Genomic DNA, 26,907 nt, shown 5'->3' on the forward strand with positions numbered 1-26,907 from the left:
CTGATGACAAAAAAGTTACAAAAGAATACACTGCTTTACATACCATATCACCTGGTTTTCTCCTATATATGTACAGACCGCTGAAGCACTCAGGAACTTGTGTAAAGTCTATTCGCCATAAAAAAGCAAACATGCATTGTAGCCAAGTAATATCGCAAAAGATTTCATGCAGGGGAGCATAACAGGCTTAGCACCTCGTAAAGAAAATAAAGAAACGAAGCCACCTAAACTTTCAAACTGACACATTTTGGGAGAATATTGAAAAGCCTTGAGGCAATCATGAAATTGTATGTAACAATAGGCACCTAACAATATATGATACAAGATGCAGTCTGTAATAACTATAGAAGAAAGTCAAAAGGTCAATAACGCCATGAACAGGAGGTCAGGGTATTTCCAGAAAGAAAAAAAGACGAAGAAGAAAAAGAGAAGAAAAGAAGACAAAAACAGAAAGCCACACTCGTAACTCGTGTTCCTCTTAGGCCCATCGCCCTCAAACCTCTACATGACGCATGGCAATGTTATCGCATCCAGTCACCATCAAAACCACATTCTTACCAGGACCAAGTTCCTTAGCGAGATCTAGGGTCCTTGTCACCGCGTGACTCGAGTCCAAACCAGACAAGATCCCCTCGTGGTGCTGAAGAGTTTTAAATCCATCCAGGGCATCCGCGTCGGTAGCCGTAAAAATTTCAATTCGGCCAGAGTCCTTCCAATGAGCAACCTCGGGACCCACTGTGGACAAGTTCATGTCTGGTGAGATAGAATGTGAGTCGAGAATCTGGCCTTCCTCGCTCTGAAGCAGCAGCGTGCGAGCACCCTGAAGCACCCCCAGTTCACCATTTGTCAAGGCAGCAGCCTGAGCAGCCTCCACACCAACCAACCGAACAGACAAGTCCTGGAGGAACGGTCTGAATAGCCCAACTGCACCGCTACCGCTACCAACGGCGGTGACGAGCGCGTCCGGCTGGCGACCTGCAGCCTGCATTTGTGCTGCGACCTCCTCGCCTAGAAGGGCTTGGAACGTGCGAGACAGGGTAGGCAGGGGACTTGGCCCCACTGGGCTACCCATGAGGTAGTACGCAGACTCGTGGTTGCAGACGGAATAGCGCAAAGCCTCTGTGATGGCCGCGCGTAGACTACCCATGCCGGAGGGCGTGCAGGCTGTCAAGACCTTAGCTCCGAGTAGTTTCATCTCAAGCACGTCCTCTTGCTGAGCATTAGCGTCATCTGCACCCATGACGACGACACAACGCAATCCCAGCCGAGCGCACATTGCAGCGGTGAAGGTACCGTGTTTGGCGGACGCACAATCTGTGACGATTTCCGTGCGGCCCATCCGTCGAGCGATGAGGAGCTGGCCGATGATGTTGCGAGACTTGTGGGTGCCGTATTCATTCTGATCTTCGCGCTTCAACCAGATGGTAGCACCGCCAGTCAGGCTGGTTAACTTTGCAGCCTTGTATAGTGGGGTCGGGGCACGCTGGAACGTGGCATATTCAGTCCAGAACGAGGGATCAGAGACCGTGGCCTCGAAGAATGATGTCAGCTCGTAAAGGAACCCCATTATTGATTCAGGAGCGAACCGGCCGCCGAATGAGCCATAGCCATCGAAGCTCAGCTGTGGGGCCCGCAGACTACCATCTGCTTGCAGGATTGGAATATACGGTGTGATTATGTCTAAACTTGTGGACTTGGCGGGCTGTTCGGGGAGCAGGGAAGTGTCATCAATAGTGGTTGATAAAGTTGTTGCCCTTGTTTCGTAATCTGATGCGCATGTCGACTCCGTGTGTGTACTGTAATTGGAAGCCTGGGGAGAAACAGAAACTCTGGATCGGACGCTGTCATCCCTCTGTACGCCACTGGTAATGGGTGCAGTGCTTGGCTGGATAGTAGTTGTCGTTATAGCAGAGGGTTTCGGTCGAAGTGCTTCTTCTGCTACGTCCGTCTCCGCTGTGGTATCAGGTCCACGATGCTTGGGAGAGGAATAGCAAAGAAAGCGGCGCAGTGAGCGCAGCGAGCGCAGCAAGGTGTACTTCATTGCTCGTCTATGTCGAAGAGAGTACCATGAAATAAAGAGAATGAATTGGAAGTCTGACTATGTCGGTTCCATGTGAGTTAAGGCAAGCTATCTGTAAGTGGGCATGCGATGCATTAAATACGACATGCTCCTGTCTTTGACAAGGCACTTTAACTGAGACAAAGACCTGTGTATTCTTGAGACTCGTAAGTTCCTGTCCAATCAAGCCACCAGGTCATCTCTTCCATAGCCATACCTTGTCATAAGTATGGTCCACAGGCCCTCTACCCAATTGCTACAGCTTCCCCTTTCTTTTCTTTTCTATCCTATTCAGACCGTAGTGGAACTAATCCTAGCACCAAAAATGTAACCTGATCTAGCATAATCAAATACGTTGTGTCACAATTGGCTAGCCTTTGGTGGCAGTTGGTTAGCTAAATGTCATCACAGAACGGTGCCACCCTTTCTTATAGATAGCTGAATAGATCATCTTTTAGCAGCCACTCACTCGCTTTCAACATCAAATCTCGTCACATTTAGCATGTCTCCTAAGAAAAAGAGACCTGGAGATCCGTAAGGCGTATCAATCACTCTTTGGGGATGTTCATTAAAAACAGTGTGGCTTACCAAGGGCGTTGCGCTATTTTGTGCTTCTCTGTCAGAAAATATTGAAAATTACACTGAATGAGCGTTTACTCGTCCATACCCAATCTCCCTCGACTCTATTATCTATAAGTAGAAATATTATTGGTATGAATCACCTAAGTGCTTTATTAGGGTTTCCAAGCTATTATAGATAGCGCCTACTAGGGCGTGCACAGAGCTTTAGCGACGGGAGATATCACAATTAAGCTAGTAGCAGGCTGTCATGTAACAGCGCTTTTTGCTTCACGCATAGCGATGCCTGTAACAGCGGGCACCAGCCCCTTATTGGGTCGAAGACGAGTAGATCATCGAGATAAAATCATCAAGGCATAATCCTTTATATGAATCTATGTTGTGTTACGACTCACTGCATCTCTAGTTTTCTGTCAATGTTTCACAGCCCTTATCTCAGCCCAGGTTCGAATCCGCAGTGATCAATCACTTCCACGTGTTTGTGTTACACGTTCATGTCTAAAATTGAAATCCCGAATTCCCGAGGTAAATTAATTCTTCCAAAAAGATTGCGGTAGAATTTCTTTGTTGACTGTCGATTTCTATATGTCAAATCACACTACGGAGTGTATGAGTGGGGCTATTCATGCACGCTTTTCTTTCAGTCATAATCCTGTCAATCGGACTCTAATTTCCAGCTCAGCTCCGAGAACCTGGGTCATCCATTCAGCTACAACATGGCCAAGTGTAAGTGTTGGGATAGCAGCCACTGGGCGCTTAGTGGGGATCATCGGTTAACAGGTGTACTCTTGACAAATGAGATCCCCGAGCTTGCAGTCTTGCATCTGCCAAGACCATGAAAGGAGCGTTCATTCTTTCTAACATTGGAAATCACTAGCGGTGTAGGGGCGTGCATGAATCCAAAGTGTAATACCAAGACGTGGAAAATTATTTGATGATCATGGGTCTTTGTACCCCTCTTAGGCCGTTGGCTTGTTCATTTCACCTAGGCTCTGGGAGTGTTGTCGATTCATCATATGAATCATCGATCTTGATTTGACTGATGCGCTGCTCACTTCCAATGTTGTAAACCCATCTAGGGCGTAAATGATCATGTGACAAAGCCGACGGCATCTATCGGGCATTTGATTCAACAATGGGGATGGCTATTGTGTCAGAGTTGCTGAGTCATTTATGGATCAAGTAACCTAGGCATTCACTAATTACTGCGGAATTTCCGTCTTCTAAAGTTCCAAGGTGGTCTGAACACATCGATGGATATTTGCTCCCTGGATTGGGCGGGGTGGTCAACCTTGAAAATATACATCACTTTCTAACAAACCTGGAAACAACCAGATATGTCAAAAATATGTTTGTACCACGGTCTTAAAGCATATATAGCTGCTATATATCCATAGTTGGAAGAGAGTTAGGAAGAACCCTAGAGACTGCAGAGAATTTCAAGAAAGACCCGAAGAAAGATTGATAGAAGTAAATTTAATGGATGTGTCGACGATAATAACAGGAGTCATCGAACAACGTTGATATGCGCCTCGCATACAAATTTGTTACCAAGGTATTTATTTCCAACGTTGGCGAAGAAGAATCCCGAGACTATCAGCATCTGAGGTACAACTACATATAGCCACCAGGGTGTAGTCACAGGAAACATACATTACGACTTAAATCCAGGATGTCACCCATATAGCACACCTAAAAGTTATCATAAAAGAAAGCACCCTTTGCTGTGCGCATTTTTTCATATACCATAATCTTTGCACTCGAGGACAAGTCATCAAAACAACCTCTAATCAAAGTTATCTGACATCAACATGACAGCGTCATCCCTTCAACTAAACCCAAAACTCAGCCACTCAAAAAGAGCATCAACAGTGCTAAACAAGACGATCCGAAAAATCATTACCTATCTCGAATGATGTGCATCTTGGCGCGGGGAAGAAAAGCTTGGCTAGGCGGGGTTGATTCTTCGATTCTTCTCGAACAGCTGCAGTCTGGAATCTGGAGGGATCTGGAGGGATCTAGATTTATGTTCTAATATGTTATACTTTGAACACGGGTAATTTTCGACCTGGCAGGTTGAATTTAGCCGGAAGTACATAATGTACATGTACATTCATTGTACATAACCAGAGCGAGAAAAAAGAATGAATGTCTAGCAAGGTTCATTTGTTCTAGTTCTAAGAAACAAAACGTTCTAGCGTGTGTATATAGTAAAGGACTCAGGAAGCCAATCAGACCCGACCCAAATAAATTCAAAACAAAAATCCTTAACGGGTATACGCTTATATGCAAATGCGTGACAGATAGGAAAAGACGCGACCGCGAAATCTTCAAAGCAAGACCACGAAGACGAGCGCCAGGGATAGCCGGATGTAGTCCGACCGTGATCAAAGGATCAAGATCCAGGGATCAAGGGAGCCAAAGGGCAAAAAGGTATGTGAAAAGAGGACATCGAGCCCGGTGAAAAGGGATTATAAGAGGATCTCCTGGATATGAAGAAGGTAGGTTGTACAATTGGTGTACAGAAGGATCAGGCGCAGACCTGGACGGCGATCAAGGCGCGGGTAAGATCTTCGGGGTTGAAAGGGACTTGTTTCCGGGCGGAGAGAATACACGGGGAAGTGTAACGCATGGACTCTTTCAGGAAGAATGTGGGGTCTTTTTTGTCCTCTGGGATTTCATAGATGGAAGCCTCGTTTAGGAGGGTTCTCATTGAGCCACTGTAGCTGGAGGGGTTGAGGACGGTGGAAGACTGGGAGCCTGAGTCGACGGCACGAGGGGATGATTCAGGTTCAATGTCAGATGCTAAGGGGGATGTTAGTAAACTGATCAAAAATGTGACTTCGTATACTCATAATTCATCAAGATTCAAGAATATGAACATGAGATTGAGTTCGAAGATTAGGTTGGTATGCGTACCTCCAGTATCGAGGGCTGAATCATCCGGTGACACTGATTCATCGGGAGAGCCGGAGTAAGTGGCGTAAGGCGACAGAGACATTTCAAAGGAACGTCTCTTTTCAACCATCGCGCCATCAAAAGACCAAGCAGCTAAACGTTTTTGATGCTCGCGATCGAAAGGACCCTTGAACTTGGAGGGAGGACATTCGGATCTCCGATAATATTCGACTTTGGGTTTTCCATTCCCATTGTCAGATTTTGAGCGGAAAACCCGCTTGACCCTCTCGCGGAACGTCATATCGGAATAGTTGAAAAAAACAAATCAATACAAGATTCAATCAAATTCGGATTCAAAGTTCTTTCAGAATCAATGCGGGCTCCTGGAGAAAATGCCTCAAAGGTGCATACCAATCCCGGAGGAACGGACGCGGGTGTGCAAGCACGAATAGCGGGGATTGTGTGACAGGGACAATGTGCTCATTCTAGAGTATAGTATAGCATGAGTAAAAGAAGAAGAAGAAGAACAAGAATAAAAGAACAGAAACAGCAAGAAAAGAAAAGAGGGGGAAATAGGAATCAATTATGTATAATGGTGGATGCAACGGCACAGATAAGACCCCAGAGCGTACTCCGGACCTATTCCGGTGAAGCATTGGGGCGATACTACTCCAGATACTGGAACCCACAGTCTGTGCATAATATAATGATTACAGTATTTGATATAATACCGTCTCTGGTTCAGCCATAGAATGACTAGGATAGTATTGATTATAAAATATCTGTAACTATGTGAATATGTAAATGTGTATGTTGTATGTAGTGCTACTTGGCGAAATACTCCAGTGCTGTGGTAAAAAAAACCCACGCGAAAAGCAAAGTATTTCCCGAGACCCAAGAAATTACCAACTCTGGTACAAAGAACCAAACTGTCACAGTCAATTACTCCAGGGTTAAAATACTAACAATACGTTGAATATTAGCGTCATTCGATGGACTCTGTATTAACACGTTAAACATCATAAGTACTATATACTTGGGCACTTAGGCGTCTGACAATCATAATACACGCATATTGCCCGATCAGTGGCGTACTGCAGCGAACAATTCCAGAAACATGATCGGCCACGAGAGCCTCAGTGTTACATCATATACAATATTTTGACAGGGATATACGTTGCAGTCGACAAAAATAATAATAGGTATCTTGTAAAGCGATCGTGTAATAGAATGCTATCGACCACTCGGCGAGTCTACCAGTAAAAGCCACACAAAAGTAATGGGACACGATTGCACCGGAGAAAGGCGGGAAGAAACCGGGAACAGAGTGGGTTATTTGGGGGGATTTTGTCGTAACTCGACGCCGCCACTCGGCACGTTTTTGCCGGTTAAATGGCCGCGAAGGGCTTTTTTGCCCTTCATCGGGTCAAAGCATCAGTATCACACTTGAGGGTTGGGATTGGAGGTGGACTCGGCGTCAGTCAAACTATCATTTCTTTTTATCAGCTATGATGACCATATTCTAGTTAATAGTATAGTCCCTTTTTGGAACTGTACAGTATGACGACGATTAGTTGTTCTTCCTTTTTTTGTTCCCTCGTAAGGTTCTTCTAAGATGTGTAGGCCAATTGTCCTGGTTTAAAATCCGGGCATACATCTTTTACTGTAGTTCTCTCTCTACGCCGTATGCCGTAACTAGGGCTTGTCCTAGATGATGGTTGATACTGAATTCGCAGCTTCAGGATAATCTAGCCAATTATGGCTGGAACATTCAACAAAGGCCGGCTGGCCCAATGGCAAGGCGCTTGACTACGAATCAAGAGATTGCAGGTTCGATCCCTGCGTCGGTCACATATCTTTTTGTTTTATATCTGCATTTTGTGGCGCTCTTTTTTTTGTTCAATTACCTCATGTAATTATAATATCAGCTCCATTATGACTACATCGTGGGGCTAACAGATGTATGAAACATGGCTGCGTTAATGCTCTAATATTGGATTAATTTCTTTCTCTGATCTCATTCTCATTTTGCTATTTTTGTCCTATTTTTGTTTTTATTATGATCTTCCACTTTCCCGTTTCAGATGATGTAATCGCTGTTTATGGCCCTAGAATCCCCACCACCGCCAGGAATGTGAAGGAGACTCTGCTTTCGGAGTACTTTGTATAGATGTACAATGTAGGCGTAGTGTACAATATGTAGGGATATTAACCCCCAGATCCCTAAACGGCCCCTAGTGCAGGCACAACCCTATTTACCCGATGCAGACGTTAGGGCTGGCCAATGCTCTATGCACAAGCCCTGCAGAACTATGAAAGGCGCAAAGCCCTTTGGAATGTTTAATTGAAAGACACGGGATAGAATTAAAGCATTGGAAATTGCATAAGAAAGAAGATAATGTAGAAACGAGATCTAGTTTCGAATCTCTCCTGGATTTAAAGAAGAAGAGGGAACAAAAAAGAAATTAGTAATTTTGTGATACTTTGTGTTCCAGAACTGGCGACACAACGGAACGAGAACTCAGTCGCATACCCATCCCTTACTTCCTTCTTTTACCCTAAATACCATTATAGTAAGTAGACACCTGCCTGTTTTCAGACATTTCCATCTTCTTCAATCTCACAATTCGCATTTGCATTCTCTCTTCGTCTCTGACATTTGCGACATTTGCGCAGAATTCACGAACTTGAAACGACCATCATGCCTAAGAAAGGAGGAAAGAAGAGCGGCAAGAAGGGCGGCAACAAGCCCGCTGCTGCCGTTGCCGCTGCTGTTGACAAGGTCAAGGACGTTGTGTAAGTTGAGCGAACAATTGAGGTCGTGTGCCACATTCTAACATTGTCGCAGCACCCCCGACCATGACGTCGAGGATCAGACCAAGACTGAACAGCCCGAGACTGTCGAGAAGACCGAGCCTGAGACCGCGCCCGAGACCGCAACTGAGTCCGCAACTGAGACTGCAACTGAGACTGCAAAGACCGAGACCAACGCTGCGATCCCTGCGCCTGCCACGACTGAGAGTCCCGCTCTGACCGAGCCTAAAGAATCCGTCAAGGCTGAGAAGGCCCTTACGACTGAGAAGGAGGGTACAGTGGAGGAGGCCGTCGAGAAGGCGCAGGCCTCTAAGGCTGGCCAAGTCGGTGAACTGGAAGGTGGCTCCGCCGCCGGCACTGGTAGGACACGTGTCAGTCAATTTTGCGATCCAAACTAATCTGTCTGCAGCCGTTATCCCCGAGAAGACCGCTAAGGAGCCTGCCACCGAGCTGGCTACTTTGGCCGAGCGCCCCAAGACTGCCGAATCGATCCCGGCCGCTTCGATCCCGGCCGCTGTCGCGCCCGTTGCTGCGCCCGAGCCTATTCCCGCCCCAATCGTCGAGGACACTGCGCACGTGAAGCGCCCGTACGAGAAGCCCATCTTCAACAACGAGGAGAACTTGAAGCCCCACAAGATGCCCAAGACCGACGAGGAGCAGCTCGCGGCTAGTGCGGCGGAAGACAAGAAGACCATTGAGAATTTGGCTGGTGCTGGACCTGCTTCGACTGCTGCGTACACCGCATCCGAGCCTGTGCCTATCACGAACGAGGCGCCCAAGGCCGAGGAGAAGAAGGTCGAAGAGGTACCTAAGCCCGTCGAGACCCCCAAGGCTCTCGAGAAGAAGCCGGAGGAGAAGATCCCCGTCGAGACCCCCAAGAGCACCGTTCAGTCTGGCAAGGCCCCGGCCTCTAATCCCGATGCGGTCGCTGCCGCCAACGCCGCCATCACCTCCTCCAAGGCCGAGAAGGCCGCCCCAGTCGTCGAGGAGCCCAAGAAGCCCGAGGCCGCACTGAAGCGTGGCGAAGAGCCCCTTGCCAAGAGCGAAGTAGCCCAGGAGGCCGAAACGGAGCAGCCCAAGGCCGATGAGACCAAGACTTCTGAGACCTCTGAGCCGACCGAAGAGAAGAAGAAGAAGGAGAAGGGCGGGTTCCTCGCGTGGCTGAAGCGCAAGTTCAAATGAATAAAGTAATAGGCGTGTACGTTGTATGATATGTACGCTGGGGGTTTGCTTTGTTTTTTTGCTTTTTAGTTGATGATACACCAGTTGAAATTATATATCAGAATCAGTCAGGTTCAGGAACAGGAGCAGGAATAGGGTCTTCATTTTTCTCGCTTTCGCTTTTCTTGACCGCTATTCCGTCAATGCGTTAATGATCCATCTTAGTCTGCCCTAGTGCTTTAGTTCATGCAATAAATATAGTACTACGGGGTAAGTGGATCTATAAGCTATCCATGACTTTGTATTTCGTGGCGATGCACAGAGATCCACCTCTACGTCGGTGTGGACTCGACGCACAGAACACAAAGCTACAAAAACAAGGCAGGACAATTCCAACCTTGGAACGATACAAGCAAGCGTTGTATTTAAGTACAACGTATCTAGAACTAGAGGCTAATATTTTAAGCACAGTATGTCATAGGATGAAGGCACGTATCACATCTATATATATACCTAGGCATATACTAGTTACAGAGAGAAAATATGTTTCCAGGACCCGGACTCGAACCGAAATCTGTGAGCTCCGAGAAGCCTAGGTATGTGCGCCTACACATAAGCCTACCCGCCAGGGCACTGTGCTGCCACTGCATCATCCTGGGTAGATTTTGGAAAGAGGGAAAGGAAGGGAAGGAAGGGACAGGGAATGAGCGATGGAGGTGAAGAAGGGAAGAGGAAAGCGAGAAGGGAGGTGTCGCAGAGAGTTCTCTATGAACACTGGCCGTCGCCAAAGAGAGATATGCAGAGAGAGATATGGGGATTTTGATACTCCGAGGCTTAATTGGGCAGCGGGGCTGTTAAGAGAAAGAACTTTCTACTAACTAGAAGACTTCATTGAGGGTAGAGATGACGTCTGTAAATGGCTCAATACTAACACTAAGGATAGGGCAGACAGTGATTATAGAACATATGATAGCTTTTCGTGTGAGATGTGACAGAATCGTTCTTTCTGTCCGGCGTTAATCTACGCTGTACGGGTCTTCATATTAGCACAACCGTCTTGAACTAGATCGTGTAGTATTCTCTACATATGTAGTATTGTGAAAATGTACCTAGAACGATATAACTCATTGAGCTACTCAGAAAAGAGAGGACTGCAGAGTTCAAGTGTGTACGCCAAGTTTTATCTTCATTTTTCCTATAATGTAGGGTCTATCCAATACAGGTATATAGGATCACATCTATTGTTGTGACTTATTATATTTGGAAATGGAGATATTGCCCTTCTTTCTCTTTCATCGCCAAATGGCTTGCTTTGATACGATGTACGTCCATCTGGTGCGGGGAGCCGGGGTCTCCTGCCGTTGTCGCTTTGTCGGGCCGACTTTCTTATTCCTAGGCGTCTCTGAGATTTAGTATTTAATGGCTACACATCTCATAAATCTCGAGTACAGTTCATTGAAAATTTCAACCACGCAGTATCGTCTCACTCTCTAGCTTGACTCAAGCTACCATCCCAATTGTTGACAATGGAGGGGCAACAGCATGCCCTCTCTGGGCGTGAACTTTCCTCTCCCGGCTTCGCTGAAGGAGAAGTCCTCGCAAGTACGATCGCTCTAAGTTTCTGGGGAGGAGTGAGTCCTCCAACCGGAATTGTTATCGACACTCACCACCCTCTGGCAGGGAGCTCTATAAAAGACAAAGTGCTAGTGATACCAGGTGGCCGTGGATCGTGTTCCGGGAGCGCTGTAATTCTGGAATTATTCATGAGCGGGAGTAATCCTTGCGCACTCATATTCAAGCGAGAAGAGTTGATCTTGACACTTGGTGTGATCGTGGCCCAAGAGTTGTTCCAGAAGACCATTCCTGTCCTCCAGGTCTCCGAGTCATCGTTCGAGACGATTTCGCACCTCAAAAAGATACAAATTGTGGGAAGTAGCATCAAACCGGTAGATGAGTCGACAATCGACTCCAATCTAGTCCCGGGGCAACCAAGTCTGCCGAATGAGCCCGACTTTTCCCTAGTCAGCTTGACCGCGGTTGACCGCGAGATGTTGAATGGAGAGCATGGAAGAGCAGCCCGATTCGCGATGCGGGTCATTCTCCGCACAGCCTTTATGCAGGGCGTGACCGAGCTAATCGACATAAAACAAGCACACATCGACTGCTGCATTTATACAGGGCCAGCGGTACTGAAATTCGCACAAACGCTCCGCGAATGGGGCGCCAAAGTTCGCGTCCCAACCACCCTGAATTCAATCTCGATCGACAGACGATTATGGAGGGCACAGGGCGTTGACCCGGCAATTGCAGAGCCATCAGAGCAGCTAGCCCAGGCGTATTTAGACATAGGCGCGAAAGCAAGTTTCACATGTGCGCCGTATCAATTGGAGAGCGCGCCGCGTCTGGGAGATAATATCATGTGGGCCGAGTCGAACGCTGTAGTTTATGCCAACAGCGTTCTTGGGGCCCGGACGATTAAATGTCCCGACTTTCTGGATGTCTGTGTTGCTTTGACGGGCCGGTCGTTGAACATGGGGTGCCACCTTGCACAACATCGGATGGCTCGTGTTCAGATTCACTGTGATGCCATACAAGGCTCGGATGATGCGTTCTATCCTCTTTTGGGATACCTTGTGGGTGATATTGCCGCAGATCGGATCCCGATCATCACGGGATTGGAGAAAACCCTGGCTACCACTTCGGATCTCAAAGCTTTTGGAGCAGCATTCGCAACGACGTCCAGTGCCCCAATGTTTCATATTGCGGGTATTACCGTTGAAGCTCGCAATGAAGTCGAGATAAACGCGCATTTGCAAGATATTCCCAAGTTTTATGTCAGAAGATCGGATTTAACCCGACAATGGCACTTGTTCAATGTCAGTGGAAGCGAAGAGTACACACCAATTGATCTGGTTTCGCTTGGTAATCCTCACTTCTCATACGAGGAGATTGAGAGGCTTGCAGATCTCACTAAAACCCGCATAAAGACTCCCTCGGTAGCACTAATTGTGACATGCAATCGTGAGATATACGCTCGAGCCTGCAAAGCTGGATTTGTCGCCGCCGTGGAGGAATTCGGAGGACAAATAATCACGGATAGTTGCTGGTGCATGATTCAAGAGCCTATAATTCCCAAAGCGTCACGAACGATCATGACCAACTCGGCTAAGTATTCTCACTATGGGAAAGGGCTGACTGGTCGACAAATACGGTTTGGGGGGCTAGTTCAATGTGTCGAGGCTGCTTGTTCGGGGCGTGTGTGGAATGTTGTGCCTTCGTGGCTTGAAGAGGGGGGATATAAGCATGGAGAGAATTGAGTAGATAAATCGGTTCTTGTATTTGGGCATAGATGTCCTCGATTGGTCTAGAGAAGTGCTCCTATATATAGAATAGTAGATAGAATAGATGCAATTGCTTTACTACTAGGAGTTGTACAGTATGCTAGGAGAGAGCTTATTTGAACATGTGCTGTCCCGACTTTTTTATGATCAGTGAGAATTCTAGAGGTCAAAAACTGTTTCAAGGAGATGCTAGGGAAGATGATAGTAATACAATGGTATTGGAGATGACTTGTAAAGAGTGGTGGTACTTTGTAGAGAACAAGACAGAACAGATGATATATGTTTCGGAGGAACCGCAGACAAAGAAAGCAGATTGTATCCCGCAAGCATGCGTATGATTGACCAATGATAATCCGAGTCGATTCTCGATCCACGAAATGATTGATCGTCGAAAGGCGTAACAGCCGACTTGAATGGTTGGCCGCGAAGACTTGAGTACATACGGAGTACATAGTCATATATTATTCTTTGATGCGAGGAAGCTGCGCCGCCAAGGGGGTTGATGCAATGTTGGTCAGTTACGAAACGTCTATTCAGCTCCTATGCCTTCTATGCCGGAACCTAACGGTGGTATCTAAGCGAAGTCGCGGTTCACAGACGATTTTATCTCTTCAAATCGCAAACTATTCCAGCCCATTGTTCTGCGAATGAATTGCCGAGATTTGGTTGTTTTCTGTTGATCTCAACGAAACTGGCCCGAGTTAGTACTTCCAACTACCCCGCATATAAGCATTCGGATATGCAAGTCGTCCGCACTGCCTCCGGTGAGATTTCGCTTATTCACCCCTATGCACTACTCAACCGGTGCCATGAGAATATGATGAGATAGATGCTTATGGGACATAATATGAAGAACTATGTGATTGTGAGAACGGACCATATTGTTTTTGCTACATGCAATTCAAAGGCCGGACCGTGGAAGGTCAATTTGAAGAAGGCTACCACGAGACTGGCTGAAATCGTCGCGAATTAAGCGTTGAGTAATCTACAGAAGCAGCCTCAGAAGTAGAAAAAAGTCGAATGGTATACCATACCTATCCACAACAGCAAGGGATGTACGGAGTAGGTCCCCCGTCTCTTTGTGGTATTATCCCCACCGCGCTTGGCGCCGCTTATGCGCCTTGTGTTTCGGGCCTCGGTAAGACGAACAACAATAAAAAGGCCAGTCCTCTCTTCCGGAGCTTCCATACCCCAAAGAATCACAATCTACAATGGCATCAATTCCCCGCAAGCTATGGGAGCATCCCGATCCAGAGTCGACCAGGATGGGTCACTTCCGGCGTCAATTGGAGCAATCAACCGGACAGAAGTACAAGGTGAGTGACCTAACCATTACAAAGACTCATAGTCTGACAGATATCAGACCTTCCATGAGATGTACCAATATTCAATCCAAAACCGCTATGCATTCTGGGATTTCTGCTGGAACTACTTCCAACTTATCCACGAAGGCTCCTACAACATAGTTGTCAACGAGTCCGCTCGTATGGACAGTATCCCCGAATGGTTCAGCGGGATTCGATTGAATTTCGCCGAAAACCTACTTTTCTCACGGGTTGCCGGTAACAAGAGCGGCAAAGAAGACGACAAGATAGCCGTTAGCGAAGTGCGAGAAGGGACGCTGCATGAAGTCGTCCATGTCAGCTGGGGTGAACTCCGTCGACGAACCGGAGCCCTGGTTCAAGCGATGAAAGCTCATGGTGTGGTGCGGGGTGATCGCATTGCTCTCTGTGCGGCAAATAGTATAGATACACTTCTTGTGTTTCTGGCGTCGACCGCTCTAGGCGCTATTTTCTCGTCCAGCTCTACGGATATGGGCGTGAGCGGTGTGCTGGATCGATTGGTGCAGATCAGGCCGAAATGGTTGTTCATGGATGATTTTGCCGTGTACAATGGGAAGACCATTGATCTCCGATCGAAGATCCGTGAGATTGTCCAGGGGATGGAGTCTGTTGGTGAATTCCAGGGCGTTGTTTCGCAGTCGCGATTCTCTTCGCCTGCTGATATTAGCTCTATTCCGAAGACTCAAACCTGGTCAGATTTCCTCTCTAAAGCGGGAAACAATGAGAAACTTGAGTTTGAGAGAGTTGGATTCCGCGAGCCTTTCTTGATTGTGTACTCATCTGGCACGACAGGACAACCGAAGTGTATCGTACATTCTGTTGGTGGTGTATTGCTCAATTCGAGCAAAGAGGGCAGTTTGCACAGTGAGCTCGGGGCCGATAGTGTTGCGTTGCAATATACGACTACTGGCTGGATCATGTATCTGAGCGCCATGCAAACACTGCTCTTTGGGGCACGTGTTGTTCTCTACGATGGGTCTCCATTCGTGCCAGGAATTACGGCTTTGGTTACTCTTGCAGCGCAAGAGAGGTGAGTTTTCTATGGCCGTCTTCGTCTCAATACTAATCAATGACAGGGTGACACATCTCGGCATTTCTCCTCGGTGGCTGCATGAGTTGCAGCAAGCTAAAATCAAGCCGCGCGAAATAGTCGATCTTAGCTCTCTGCAGGTTGTGACAAGCACAGGCATGGTCTTGCGGGATGCCTTGTTCGAGTGGTTCTACGATGAAGGATTCCCATCTCGCGCCCGCCTGAACAATATCTCCGGCGGCACTGACTTAGCAGCTTCATTTGCTACTAGCAACCCTCTTTCTCCTGTGTACGTTGGCGGGTGTGCAGGCGGGAGTCTCGGTATTCCCCTTGGAGTGTTCGATTCTACAATTGAGGGCGGTTATGGCACCAAGGGCGTCCCTGTGGAAGAGGGCGAGGCTGGAGAATTGGTGGCTACAGCTGCGTTTCCCACCATGCCGACGATGTTCTGGGGCGATCAAGATGGAAAGAAGTATTTTGATGCCTACTTTGCTAGATTCGATAGTAAGATTGCCAATGCTAGTTTGTGCATGCAAATAGTCACTGACATCTTCCAGACGTCTGGACACATGGTGATTTCATCTCCATACATCCCATCACCAAACAGGTTCTATTTCATGGACGCGCCGACGGGGTTCTCAATCCGTCCGGAGTACGATTTGGATCCGCCGAAATTTACCGAGTGATCGAGGGCCAATTTTCCACAGAGATCGCCGATTCGATCTGCGTGGGCCAACGACGACCATTGGATACGGATGAGCGCGTAATGCTGTTCCTACTCATGAAACCAGGGTTTTTATTCACACCGCACCTTGTGGACCGAGTGAAGGCCGCTATTCGCTCAGAGCTAAGCGCCCGCCATGTGCCGATGTGGGTGTTTGAAACACCTGAAATTCCGGTATGTAAAATCCCTCGGCTAGATAGCATGGAACTGACCCAGAGGAACCTCATTAGACGACGGTGAACGGCAAGAAAGTGGAAACACCCTTGAAAAAGATTGTGTCTGGTCAAGTCGTCAAGCCATCGGGGACTCTTTTGAACCCTGGCAGTCTGGAATTTTACTATCGATTCGCTGAGGTGGAAAAGTTGCGTGAGAACAAGCTGTGAATGGACTCTTGGGCCTCTTGAAAGCCGCAGATCTCCACTTTGTTTGGTCTCACTCGACGTGGCTCCAACGAGCAGAGCGGGTACAACGGGATCGTCACTTGCTCTGCCAAGCTTTCACCAAGCTTTAGCAACACAGGGATCGCCTGAGTATGTATTACATGTTTATGAGGAATTGAATGAGATAGAACGAATTTGAAAGACTAGAAAAATAAAGACAGTGTAGCAAAGTAGAAAGAAAACAGAAAGAAACCAACGTATGAGGTACGAAGAGGAAGAGATCGAAGTGGTCCGACTGTGCCGTACGTCATTCCCCGCAGCAGAGCGACTATTTAGTGTGCGCTGGGCTCTCCCCTCTTCGACTCTTTTCAACTTCCAACTTCTCTACTTTTTGACTACAATATTGTACAACTATTCCAAAATGGTTCATCTAGCTCGTGTCAAGACAGATGATGAGATTGCCCCCTCGGCCAGTCGTCAAATCGACACTCTGCCCGCACCGGATGAGGATGACTTCTACACCAATGTCTATGGCAGCCACTTCGCTGCGGATCATCTCAACCAGAATGAAATGCCTGAGAGAGAGATGCCTCGCCAGATTGCCGCTCGCATGATCAAAGACGAGCTGAGCTTGGACGGCAACCCCAAGCTGAATCTCGCATCCTTCGTGACAACGTACAGTACGTGAAAACATATCTCTATATAAACGGTTACTAACAAAAGAAAAGTGGAGGAGGAGATTGAACAGATTATGACCGATTCATTCAGCAAGAACTTCATTGACTATGAAGAATATCCCCACTCCGCCGAGATCCAGAATCGCTGCGTCAACATGATTGCTAGATTGTACAATGTGGATACCACTACCGAAAATGCCATGGGAACTTCAACCATTGGATCCTCCGAGGCTATCATGCTGGGTACACTGGCCATGAAGAAGCGCTGGCAAAATAAGCGTAAGGCCGAGGGCAAGGACTTCTCTCGTCCCAACATCATTATGAACAGTGCTGTCCAGGTCTGCTGGGAGAAGGCTGCCCGCTACTTCGATATCGAGGAAAAGTATGTCTACTGTACCGACACTCGATTCGTCATCGACCCCAAGGAGGCAGTCGATCTGGTGGACGAGAACACCATCGGTATCTGTGCTATTCTGGGAACTACATACACAGGTGAGTATGAGGATGTGAAGGCGATCAATGATCTGCTCGTTGAGCGTAACATCGACTGTCCGATCCACGTCGATGCGGCCAGTGGCGGCTTTGTGGCTCCTTTCATCCAGCCCGACCTGGAGTGGGATTTCCGCCTCGAGAAGGTGGTTTCCATCAACGTTTCCGGCCACAAGTACGGTCTCGTTTATCCCGGTGTGGGATGGGTCATCTGGCGTTCTCCTGAATATTTGCCCCAAGAGCTCGTTTTCAACATCAATTATCTCGGAGCCGACCAGGCCAGCTTCACTCTAAACTTCTCCAAGGGTGCTGCCCATGTCATTGGCCAGTATTACCAGTTGATCCGTCTGGGCAAGCACGGCTACCGCTCGATCATGACCAACCTCACTCGCATCGGCGACTACATGTCATCCGAGCTTGAGAAGATGGGCATGATTATCATGAGTCAGACTAAGGGCAGAGGCCTTCCCCTCGTCGCCTTCAGACTGCCTCCTAGTAAAGATCGCGTCTTCGATGAATTTGCCGTGGCCCACCAGCTGCGTGAGCGCGGCTGGATTGTGCCGGCGTACACTATGGCTCCTCACAGTGAGAAGCTGCAGTTGATGCGCATTGTCATCCGCGAGGATTTCAGCATGGCCCGCTGTGAGAGTTTGCTTCAGGACTTCAAGCTTGCCATGCAGACTTTGGAGTCTATGGATCAGGCTATGATTACCAAGTACAAGACGTATGTTTCCCATTCTGGCTACTTTATTCCCGTGCTAACACATCACAGGCACATGCAAAGCCATCGCGCCCACCCTCGCCACAAGCACACTCACCCGCACTACAAGGAAGAGAAGCACTCGCTGCAAGGCAAGGAAGGAAAGACACACCCCGTGTGTTAAATTAAATTTGCCCATGCCCTTGGTTCATCCAAGGCTCGAATAACATTTCGAGTTGCACCAAGTAGCTTTCGGGTCAATTATGGTTGGCTCCTGTCCTAGTGCAACCATGTATGTGCTTGATGTACATAGAGATGTTTTAATGACAAGCCATTGCTTTTACTTTTCTCTTACTACTTATTTTGCAAGTGTAGTTTGTGACGTCACGTATACCACTTATATAGCAGGCGACCCCCCATGCCATCATCTGTTCAACGCCAACATGCAAATCTCGATTGATCCACATAAGGAGATTGCTCCAACCAGGGACCTCTCACCCTTGACTAATACCGCGGCTAGAAATCTTCCAGCCAAGGCTGTCAAGGTCCATCCATCCAAACCAGGCGAGAATGCATCTATATTCTTCGTGGGGACAGCCACAACAGTCATGTTTGTCACGATCTTGTCAACCAAAAGGCAGGCGCTAATTGCCACAGCGAATGGGCTGGAATTAGATTGATGACCGATGTCAGCTCTGCGATCTACAAGCTGATATCACAGGCTAACATTGCTAGCCAAACTTCCTCCACAAGGGCGACCACGTCCATCTCGGCCCAGGCGTATCAAGCAAGCGGCTGACCGATCCAGCCGTGGACCTCCACGAGCTCCCTCGCATTGATCTAATCCTTCTATCTCACTGTCATGAGTGTGTATCGAACCGGCTGTCTCGAATGCAATGCTGATTGTGTTTCGCAGGGACCATTTTGATAAAAAGGTCGAGGCTTCCTTGAGGCGTGATCTCCCTATTATCACTACGCCGCACGCAAAGACACACCTCACGTCCAAAAAAGAGGACCCATTCACATCTGTCTTCGCGATCGATCCATTCGAGCAAATTGACATTGATATCCAAGGAACCTCGGGCCCAAACCAACCCCGACTACGTGTAATAGGGATGCCAGGAAAACACGTCCCTCCCAGCCGAGTGATTCAAAAATTGAACACCCTAGCCAATGCCGTATGTCTTCTCTCTGACCACACTCCCTCATCCTCTATGCATCAGAACTAACAACAACCCCAGATCCCCCCAACAAACGGCTGGATGCTAGAGCTAGGTTACGGCGCGAGCAGCACCGATTTCACCTGCGGCTATCGCATCTACATATCCGGCGACACGCTAATGGTCGACGAACTGAACGAGATCCCCAAACGCTACGCAGGCCACCAAATCGACCTCATGCTCGCCCATCTCGGCGGCACAACCATTCCCTCGCCCTTCATTGGTCGACTTATGGAGCCGCTCGCATTGATGGTGACCATGGATGCGGAACAGGGATTACAATTAATCCAACTCATTCAGCCGGATCTGACAATTCCAATTCACTACGATGATTACGATGTATTCACTAGTCCATTAGAGGATTTCCAGCGGATGGTCGAGGCGGCGGGGTTGGGGGATAGGATTGTGATTATGGATCGGGGGGATCAGTTTCGGTTTCTGGTTAAAGGATTGGAACAGGAGCAGGAGTAGGAGCAGGAACAGTAACAGGAAGTGGAATAGCTTGAGCTTCCATGCCGCCCGGATGGGAAGTTGAAATACCCTATGAAATACGGTATCTCATCTGCTACGGTATTTCGTGTGACTCTGTGTAGAATATAGTATTATGTGAGCTACAGTATTTCACCTTCTGCTTATGTATTCCATTTTTTGCTTTAGTATTTCAATCTATCGCTTAAGTATTTCGCTTAGTATTTTATCTTTTGTGTTAGTATTTTATAAAATATAGTACGGTTATACTAGCCTATGCTATTATAGGGGAATAGGAAGTGGATGTTGGTATGGATGTTAGTATGGATGTTAGTATGGATGCTATTATTCTATACATTATAGAAGATATTGCCTTTTAAGGCATATATGTATATTGAATCACAAAAGTATTTGATAAAATTCGGTATTTCGAGCTAAAATATAGTATTGTAGTCTGAATATAGTATTTCACCCGAGTATAGGTATTTCAAATCACTAAAGTATCTCACGAATTACCGTATCCTACTCTAGCTACGGGATTCCATCCTAAGATATGGTATTTCAATTCCTTATACTGCCGGCATGGTTGATGCCAAGATTGGTGACGAGTTCTCATTTACGGTGAGGGCTCAGCCTTGGTGATTTGGGGGCGGAAAAGCTCGAGATCAGGATTGCTTGTGATCCACTTGGATTGATTAAATTTGCTTCGCCTTTGATTATCTTTGGTTCTTGGTCTTTGGTCTGTTGGTTTGGGGGCGGTTCGTATATTTATGTGGGCTTCGGTGGGCTTCAATGCTCACATTTAAGGGTGTACCTCGTGTTTACTCGCATTTATTAACGAATGTAGAAGTCATTGCGATATAAGGTTCCTTTTTTCTTTGTCAATCTAACCGGGTACAGTATTGATCTCAATAGTATGGTTTTTTTATGTTTTTCTTTGATATGCATGTTTCTACACCTATTGTAGTGTGTAGCCGGGGACGCCGACAGTGGTTATTTTATATAAAGACACGGAGAGACTGAAGAGGCCCAAGAGATCATAGTGATAAAAATATTTAGAACACAAAGAGAATGTAACACAACTACAATAATAATATATGAATATATAAGATGAAGTTCTTACGTATCCGTTGTACGCGCCTTGTTCACAAGTTGTAAGCGTGTAAGCCCTGTTGATTAAACTAAGACTAAGAATAGAACATCTCGCCGATCCCTCTTCTCTTCTCCTCTTCTTCCACTCCTCATCGAGGCTATGGGACTTTTTAAAAGGCAGAAGCCAACAAATCATTCAGTGCGAAGCGCCGAACAGCTCCCCGCGTCTCCACATGTTGACAACCGGGGCTATTCAACACCATTTGAGTACAATAATCAAAATCAGCAGCCTGTCCAGCCTGTCCAATCTGTTCAGCCTACTCATTCTCTGAGTCGATCCCAAAGTCAACGAAATTCTAAAATTTTACGTGACCGACCGACCGTCAACATTGTTTCAGACGAGCGTCGCGACAAGAATGGTCTGTTAGCGCGACCATCATCAGGAATTCTTGAGCGAAGCGTTTCTTTCAGGGGCAAGACCATTTCCAATCCAATTTCGCAGCCTACATCACCTCGACTATCACATCCAGAAACCCTGAACGAGACCGACGAGGGCCCGCATATCCAGCATTCCTACTCGGAGAACCCCTCACCTGTCACCGCACCGCAATTCTTTGAGTCGCGCGCTGCACCTCTGGCCTACCAACAGCAACACAGTAGCGGCCCCCGACCTTCTCACCCAGCTCACAATAACTCCAGCCAAGCCAAACCAGCGAAACTAGCGGAACCAGCGAAACCCCCAGTTTACACACAGCCCCTCCCCTCACCGATCCAGCGGCTCAACACCGATTCAGCCCTGGAGCAATACACCCCCTCGAACGAGATTCCCGAATCACCGCGATACCAGGATACACGTCGGAACTTCACTCCTGTTCAGGACCCGGTATTGAACCTCCGGCCCCCATCCCAGCAGACTCTCGAGCCGCTCTCCCCGTTACTGTCCGTTAATCCTGACGCCATGCAGTCCCAGGCACAGGCACCGGCCCAGCCCCAATTTCAGTCAGACAAACAATCTGCAGGTTCCCCGCAGCAGGACCGCAGCCGACCGGGTAGTGTGTCCAACAATATGCCCGAGAACGGACGGAGCACACCCACCAATGCACACCGCCGTGAGGATTCCGGGGAAATCGACGTGCGGGCACTGATTCAGAAACATGATGAACTTCGTAAGGATATATGGATTTATGAGAAATTTTTGGGGGGAGAAATTATGCTGATTAATTCACAGAGGCCAAATATTCCAAGGTGAAAAGGTATTACTTCGAAAAAGATGCGCAGGTCCAACATCTTCAAAACACCGTAGCGCACCAGCGGATGGCGGTGTCGCGTACTGTTCTCGACGATAATGAATACACCAATCGCTTCCAGCGACTGGATGGAGCGATTAAAGATCTCGCCTTCTCAGTGCGGAAAGACTGGCGCAGTATTCCATCCTGGCTACAAGGGATGGTCACCGATGATGCACTTGCAGTCGGAACAAAGGAGATGACCGCGGTCGGACGCGCAGTTATTAGCCAATGGCTAGTCCAAGAAGTCTTTCAGCGTCATTTCCATCCTGCACTGGAACCAGACTTCAGCGTCCGGCTGAAGAAAGTCGAAATGAATCTTCGCCGCCAACGCCCCTCATCCGACGAAGACCGCGAAAATGCCTCCGCAAGACTCTCCTACTGGCGGCGCACGACCTTCGATGGCCTAAGCGACTCGCTAGTCGGCCAAGAAGCCGACGAGCACCGTGGCGAGCTAGTCGAGCATCTAATTGTCGAGCTAGCGGCCTTCATGGGCTCCCAACTCCATGACAACGCCCTCCCAGGCCTCGAAGCAAGCGTGCGCATGATTATCGAAAACTCAATCAATATCATCGAGAAAATCCCCCTCGAAGCACGCGACGTCTGCGTCGATTACTTCCCCCCAGGCGTCTCCCTCACAGAACAATACATGAAAGTCGAAGGCCAATTCCCAGCACTGAGCCACCCGCCCCCACCGCCAGAGACCGAACAAGAAGAGACACAAGAACCAGCTCCAGCAGCCATCGAGACACCCTCGCCCGCGCAACAAAAACCCCGAAGATCAATGTTCGAAACGCTCTTTTCGGCGGGTCGCAAGCCTGCCACGGATCCGGGCCGTCCAGCGCCCCCCGAAGAAAAGTCCGATCCGGAGCCCAGCACGCCGCGCATTCGCTTCGCGGCTTTCCTGGCCGTCGAGGTTCGCGGTAAAGGACCGGCTACGGTGTTGATCAAGGCGCCTGTGTGGCTGGTTGAGTAGATGCGGTGGGATGGAAGTTGTATATATTGGGGTCACATGCTGGCATGGCGACGATGATCACTGCTTATATTGGTATGTGAAACTTTGATACTTGATATCCCGAAGTGTTTCGTTGCAGTTTGCGGTTTGCGGTTTGCGGTTTGCAGTGTTCATATTCATATTCTCGAATCTGGGATTCGGATTGATGTTATTTGCGAAATAAGAAGCGGATTGTGTTAGTTCTTTGTTTTAGGCATAAAATACAGATGTACTTATCAGGTATCGCTAGAGTTTTAGGGTAGGAAGACAGGATTCCAAGATTGAATGACAGAAGAATGAGAACGTGGAGAAAGTATATATGGAATCTTACGTTTATTTTTTTATGGCTGGATAGTTGGATCCAAGTAAAATCTTCAGAACCAATTGAATACATTCCTTGCATAACTCCTACTATCCATGTGTACTATACTACGTTGTATAGTCCAAGTCTACTCTCTCATCCAAAATGTAAAAACCATATTGACAATCTGATTATATCTACTAAAAACAATATACAGGGCAAACACACCCAACCCGGGGGACCAAAAGCACAAATATATACAAGATAAAGCACGCGGTGCATGAAATGATGCAAATTGGGGAAACCATAAATCCCGGGTATAGCGCGCGCCTTGCAAATAATAAGGACAATAGGAACATCACCTCAAGAACGGAATGCAAAGGCATGATGCTCAAACGCATATGAAGCAAAGTAAACGCAAGTCATAACGAATGTCGGTAATTGGAAACATCACAGCAGGAAATGATTAAACATGCACACCGTTGGCATTAGCAGCCTGCTGGAGAACACGCGGCCAGCGAGAAATCATCTCCACGTCATCGAGGGCACCCCTGCCCTGGTTGCGCACGTACTGTGTGCTTGGGTCTACGCGTGGCTCATAGTCCCAGACATCAGGCGTGCCCTGGATCAAGGCGGAGTAGACCAGGCGACGGCGGCGCTGGGAGCGCAGGACGTCCTGGCGGATTTGCTCGAGGTTCCAGCGGTTGTTTGTCTCTTCGATGAAGAATGCGAGGATCTTAGCGGGGTCGGTTGTGTTGGGGAGGGCTGGAGGGAGCTTTGTGGGGGTGGGGGTTCGTGGGGGTGTGGGCGATGGGAAAGGGTAGTCGGTATTGGCTGCTGCGCGCTGGGGGATGGGTGAGGCGCGAGGGGTCTCGTTTGGTGTTGGGAGGTCGGTGGCTGAAAGGGAAGTTGGTTTTTCTGTTCCTGTTTTGGAGGGAACGGGAAGGCCGGCTGCCAGGTTGATCTTTTCTTCTGGGTCGTTGACAAGATCATAGAGCATGGGCGGGTCGATGACGGAAGTGATGAACTTCCAGCGGCCGCGGCGAATCATCATGAGAGGAGCTTGGGTGCCTTCTCCCATGTACTCACCATAGACGGTATCAGTACGGAGACCCTCGCCACCGGTCAGGTATGGCATCAGGGAGACCCCATCGAGGGGTAGCTCGGGGATAAGCTTGGCACCTGCTAGTTCGGCGAATGTAGGGAGGAGATCCATAGTGGAGACATTCTCCGATACGCGTTTGGGAGTGAAGCGCTTAGGCGAGTGCACCAGGAATGGAACACGAGCTGAGTTCTCGAACCAGGTCATTTTGTACCAGAGACCGCGCTCACCAAGCATGTCACCGTGGTCACCGGTGAAAACGATGATAGTGTCATCGGCCAGACCGGTGTTTTCCAGGACACGGAGAAGCTTTCCGACGTTGGTATCGACATATGTGCAAGCAGCGTAGTACGCGCGGCGGGCCGCACGGATACGATCGTCGGGCATTTCCTTATTGAACAAGTCGATACATTTCAGCACGCGCTGAGAATGCGCATCCTGCTGGTCGTGGGGGATCGCTCCATTCTTGGGGAGCGGGATCTCGACGTCATTGTACAGATCCCAGAACTCCTTAGTCATAGCATATGGGTCGTGAGGGTGTGTCATGGAAACAGTCAAACAGAAGGGCTGTTCGTTACGCTGTCGGACATGGTCGTACAGGTATTGAGTTGACTTATAGATAACCTCCTCGTCGAAATCTAATTGGTTGGTGCGCACGACAGGGCCTGCCTCCATGACGGAAGACATGTTGTGATACCAATCGGCACGGATGTCCTACAGTGCTATTAGTACTGTTCCATGAACTGTTGGCTGTAGAAATCACTTACAGGCTCATCCCAATTGACGGACCAACCGTAATCACCGGGGTATATATCACTCGTGAGACGCTGTTCGTAGCCATGAAGCTGGTCCGGGCCACAGAAATGCATCTTGCCAGCTAAGGCAGTGTGGTAGCCTTCGCGACGGAGGTAGTGGGCGTATGTGGGGGTATCAGCGGGTAAGTCCGCTGCATTGTCATAAGCTCCGATCTTAGAAGGAAGCTGCCCGCTGACCATGACAAAGCGCGAAGGAGCACACAGTGGTGAGTTACAGTAGGCCGAGTCGAAGACCACGCCGCCTTCGGCCAAACGGTCCAGATTGGGGGTTTTAATAGGGGAGTTCTTGTCATGCAGTGATAGCAAGGGCGCGGCCATCTGGTCGGCCATGATGTAGAGGATGTTGGGCTTTTTGGTCGTCATGATGAAATATATTCAAGACGATATGCAAATGTAAGATGAAGTTCAATTCCAAGTATAAGAGAGAAAAGAAAAAAGAAGAGATGGGGCAGGTGATTGATATATGAAACCGAGGAAGTATGTGGGGGAACAAAGGGAAAAAAAATTGGTGAAAAAGTTGAGAAAAAGCGAAATAGGAAAAAAAAGACAGCTCCAGTGAGAACGCACCAAAATTGGAATTCTCGATTATCGAGAGGCCAAGTCGCAAAAAAAAAGAATGAGGCCAAGACGCAAATAGAGGTAATTCGGTATTATATTGGTAATTCTGATACCAAAAGTGATGATCCTCCAATTTATGTTTGAACTTTGTTACAGAACAAGTATTTTATATATTTTAATTCAATAAAATCCCTGCAGATTCAAAGATCAAAACTGGAGTAGCTCCCGTCTGCAATGTATTGAAGATCAGGGGAGATGATCCGGTACTGACGTACTCCTCCGCAAGGAGCGATGGGATCATTTGGAGCATCGATGGTGTGATTTGGAAATCTGATTATGTACGGAGTACATGGGTATACATATGGGTGTACATATGGTTGTATGGTATTATTACAATATCAATGATACAATTGGAATGTTATAGACTCGTTCTAAAAGTATCACAAATCTTACAAATGCATTCGGAATATCCAGCAAACACTTGGCGATAATTAATATCACACGACCACCGTAATTACTATCAATTGTAGGTAACTAAGTCCAACGGAACCCGGGGCGATTGCCGAGTTGCCACTATGGACGTGTTACATCAAAATCTCAATACACGAACAATACCAACATTCCATGTAATACAACCACGAATATCACCCCCCTAGAACCCACAATGTCAATAAAAATATATCATATCCAAGATGGGGGTTTTCCTACTGGGTCTATCTTCAGTGCAGTTCACATGTTCACTCGACCCCGGAGTGGATAACGGCATAGAAAGCCCGAGTCCATGGCAGCGTTTCGGTTGTGACAGACCCTTTTAAGATCTAACCCGATTAAGACTAGATCATCCCGAAGCCGAGAACTAGTAAAAACTTTGGGATC

At 47.9% G+C, this 26,907-nt stretch overlaps 9 protein-coding genes across 9 annotated transcripts; 6 read left to right on the plus strand and 3 right to left on the minus strand.

Moving 5' to 3' along the window:
* Positions 1–493: 493 nt before the first annotated feature.
* N7529_003575 (tryptophan synthase) lies at positions 494–2,041 on the minus strand (the record flags this gene model as incomplete). The annotated part of the gene is made up of 1 exon (XM_057239102.1): positions 494–2,041. One exon carries the CDS (start codon positions 2,039–2,041, stop codon positions 494–496), a length of 1,548 nt encoding a protein of 515 aa, XP_057098397.1.
* Positions 2,042–5,168: 3,127 nt separating this feature from the next.
* On the minus strand, positions 5,169–5,837 carry N7529_003576 (uncharacterized protein; the record flags this gene model as incomplete). Its single annotated transcript, XM_057239103.1, has 2 exons — positions 5,169–5,443; positions 5,558–5,837. The coding sequence occupies 2 exons, from the start codon at positions 5,835–5,837 to the stop codon at positions 5,169–5,171; spliced, it is 555 nt and encodes a 184-aa protein (XP_057098398.1).
* A 2,400-nt stretch (positions 5,838–8,237) lies between these two features.
* N7529_003577 (uncharacterized protein) lies at positions 8,238–9,532 on the plus strand (the record flags this gene model as incomplete). Its single annotated transcript, XM_057239104.1, has 3 exons — positions 8,238–8,332; positions 8,385–8,710; positions 8,760–9,532. The coding sequence occupies 3 exons, from the start codon at positions 8,238–8,240 to the stop codon at positions 9,530–9,532; spliced, it is 1,194 nt and encodes a 397-aa protein (XP_057098399.1).
* A 1,505-nt stretch (positions 9,533–11,037) lies between these two features.
* Positions 11,038–12,828, plus strand: N7529_003578 (Aconitase/3-isopropylmalate dehydratase large subunit alpha/beta/alpha subdomain 1/3; the record flags this gene model as incomplete). Its single annotated transcript, XM_057239105.1, has 1 exon — positions 11,038–12,828. The coding sequence occupies one exon, from the start codon at positions 11,038–11,040 to the stop codon at positions 12,826–12,828; it is 1,791 nt and encodes a 596-aa protein (XP_057098400.1).
* A 1,235-nt stretch (positions 12,829–14,063) lies between these two features.
* N7529_003579 (acetoacetyl-CoA synthase) lies at positions 14,064–16,332 on the plus strand (the record flags this gene model as incomplete). The annotated part of the gene is made up of 5 exons (XM_057239106.1): positions 14,064–14,168; positions 14,216–15,225; positions 15,272–15,729; positions 15,783–16,123; positions 16,180–16,332. The coding sequence occupies 5 exons, from the start codon at positions 14,064–14,066 to the stop codon at positions 16,330–16,332; spliced, it is 2,067 nt and encodes a 688-aa protein (XP_057098401.1).
* Positions 16,333–16,750: 418 nt separating this feature from the next.
* On the plus strand, positions 16,751–18,379 carry N7529_003580 (glutamate decarboxylase; the record flags this gene model as incomplete). The annotated part of the gene is made up of 3 exons (XM_057239107.1): positions 16,751–17,009; positions 17,058–18,219; positions 18,268–18,379. 3 exons carry the CDS (start codon positions 16,751–16,753, stop codon positions 18,377–18,379), a joined length of 1,533 nt encoding a protein of 510 aa, XP_057098402.1.
* Positions 18,380–19,457: 1,078 nt separating this feature from the next.
* N7529_003581 (MBL fold metallo-hydrolase) lies at positions 19,458–19,886 on the plus strand (the record flags this gene model as incomplete). Its single annotated transcript, XM_057239108.1, has 1 exon — positions 19,458–19,886. One exon carries the CDS (start codon positions 19,458–19,460, stop codon positions 19,884–19,886), a length of 429 nt encoding a protein of 142 aa, XP_057098403.1.
* Positions 19,887–21,135: 1,249 nt separating this feature from the next.
* Positions 21,136–23,237, plus strand: N7529_003582 (uncharacterized protein; the record flags this gene model as incomplete). Its single annotated transcript, XM_057239109.1, has 2 exons — positions 21,136–22,141; positions 22,204–23,237. 2 exons carry the CDS (start codon positions 21,136–21,138, stop codon positions 23,235–23,237), a joined length of 2,040 nt encoding a protein of 679 aa, XP_057098404.1.
* A 785-nt stretch (positions 23,238–24,022) lies between these two features.
* N7529_003583 (putative choline sulfatase) lies at positions 24,023–25,836 on the minus strand (the record flags this gene model as incomplete). The annotated part of the gene is made up of 2 exons (XM_057239110.1): positions 24,023–25,372; positions 25,426–25,836. 2 exons carry the CDS (start codon positions 25,834–25,836, stop codon positions 24,023–24,025), a joined length of 1,761 nt encoding a protein of 586 aa, XP_057098405.1.
* Positions 25,837–26,907: the final 1,071 nt, after the last annotated feature.

This window comes from Penicillium soppii, assembly GCF_028829465.1.
Source record: "Penicillium soppii strain IBT 18220 chromosome Unknown utg000004l, whole genome shotgun sequence".
Taxonomy (NCBI): domain Eukaryota; kingdom Fungi; phylum Ascomycota; class Eurotiomycetes; order Eurotiales; family Aspergillaceae; genus Penicillium; species Penicillium soppii.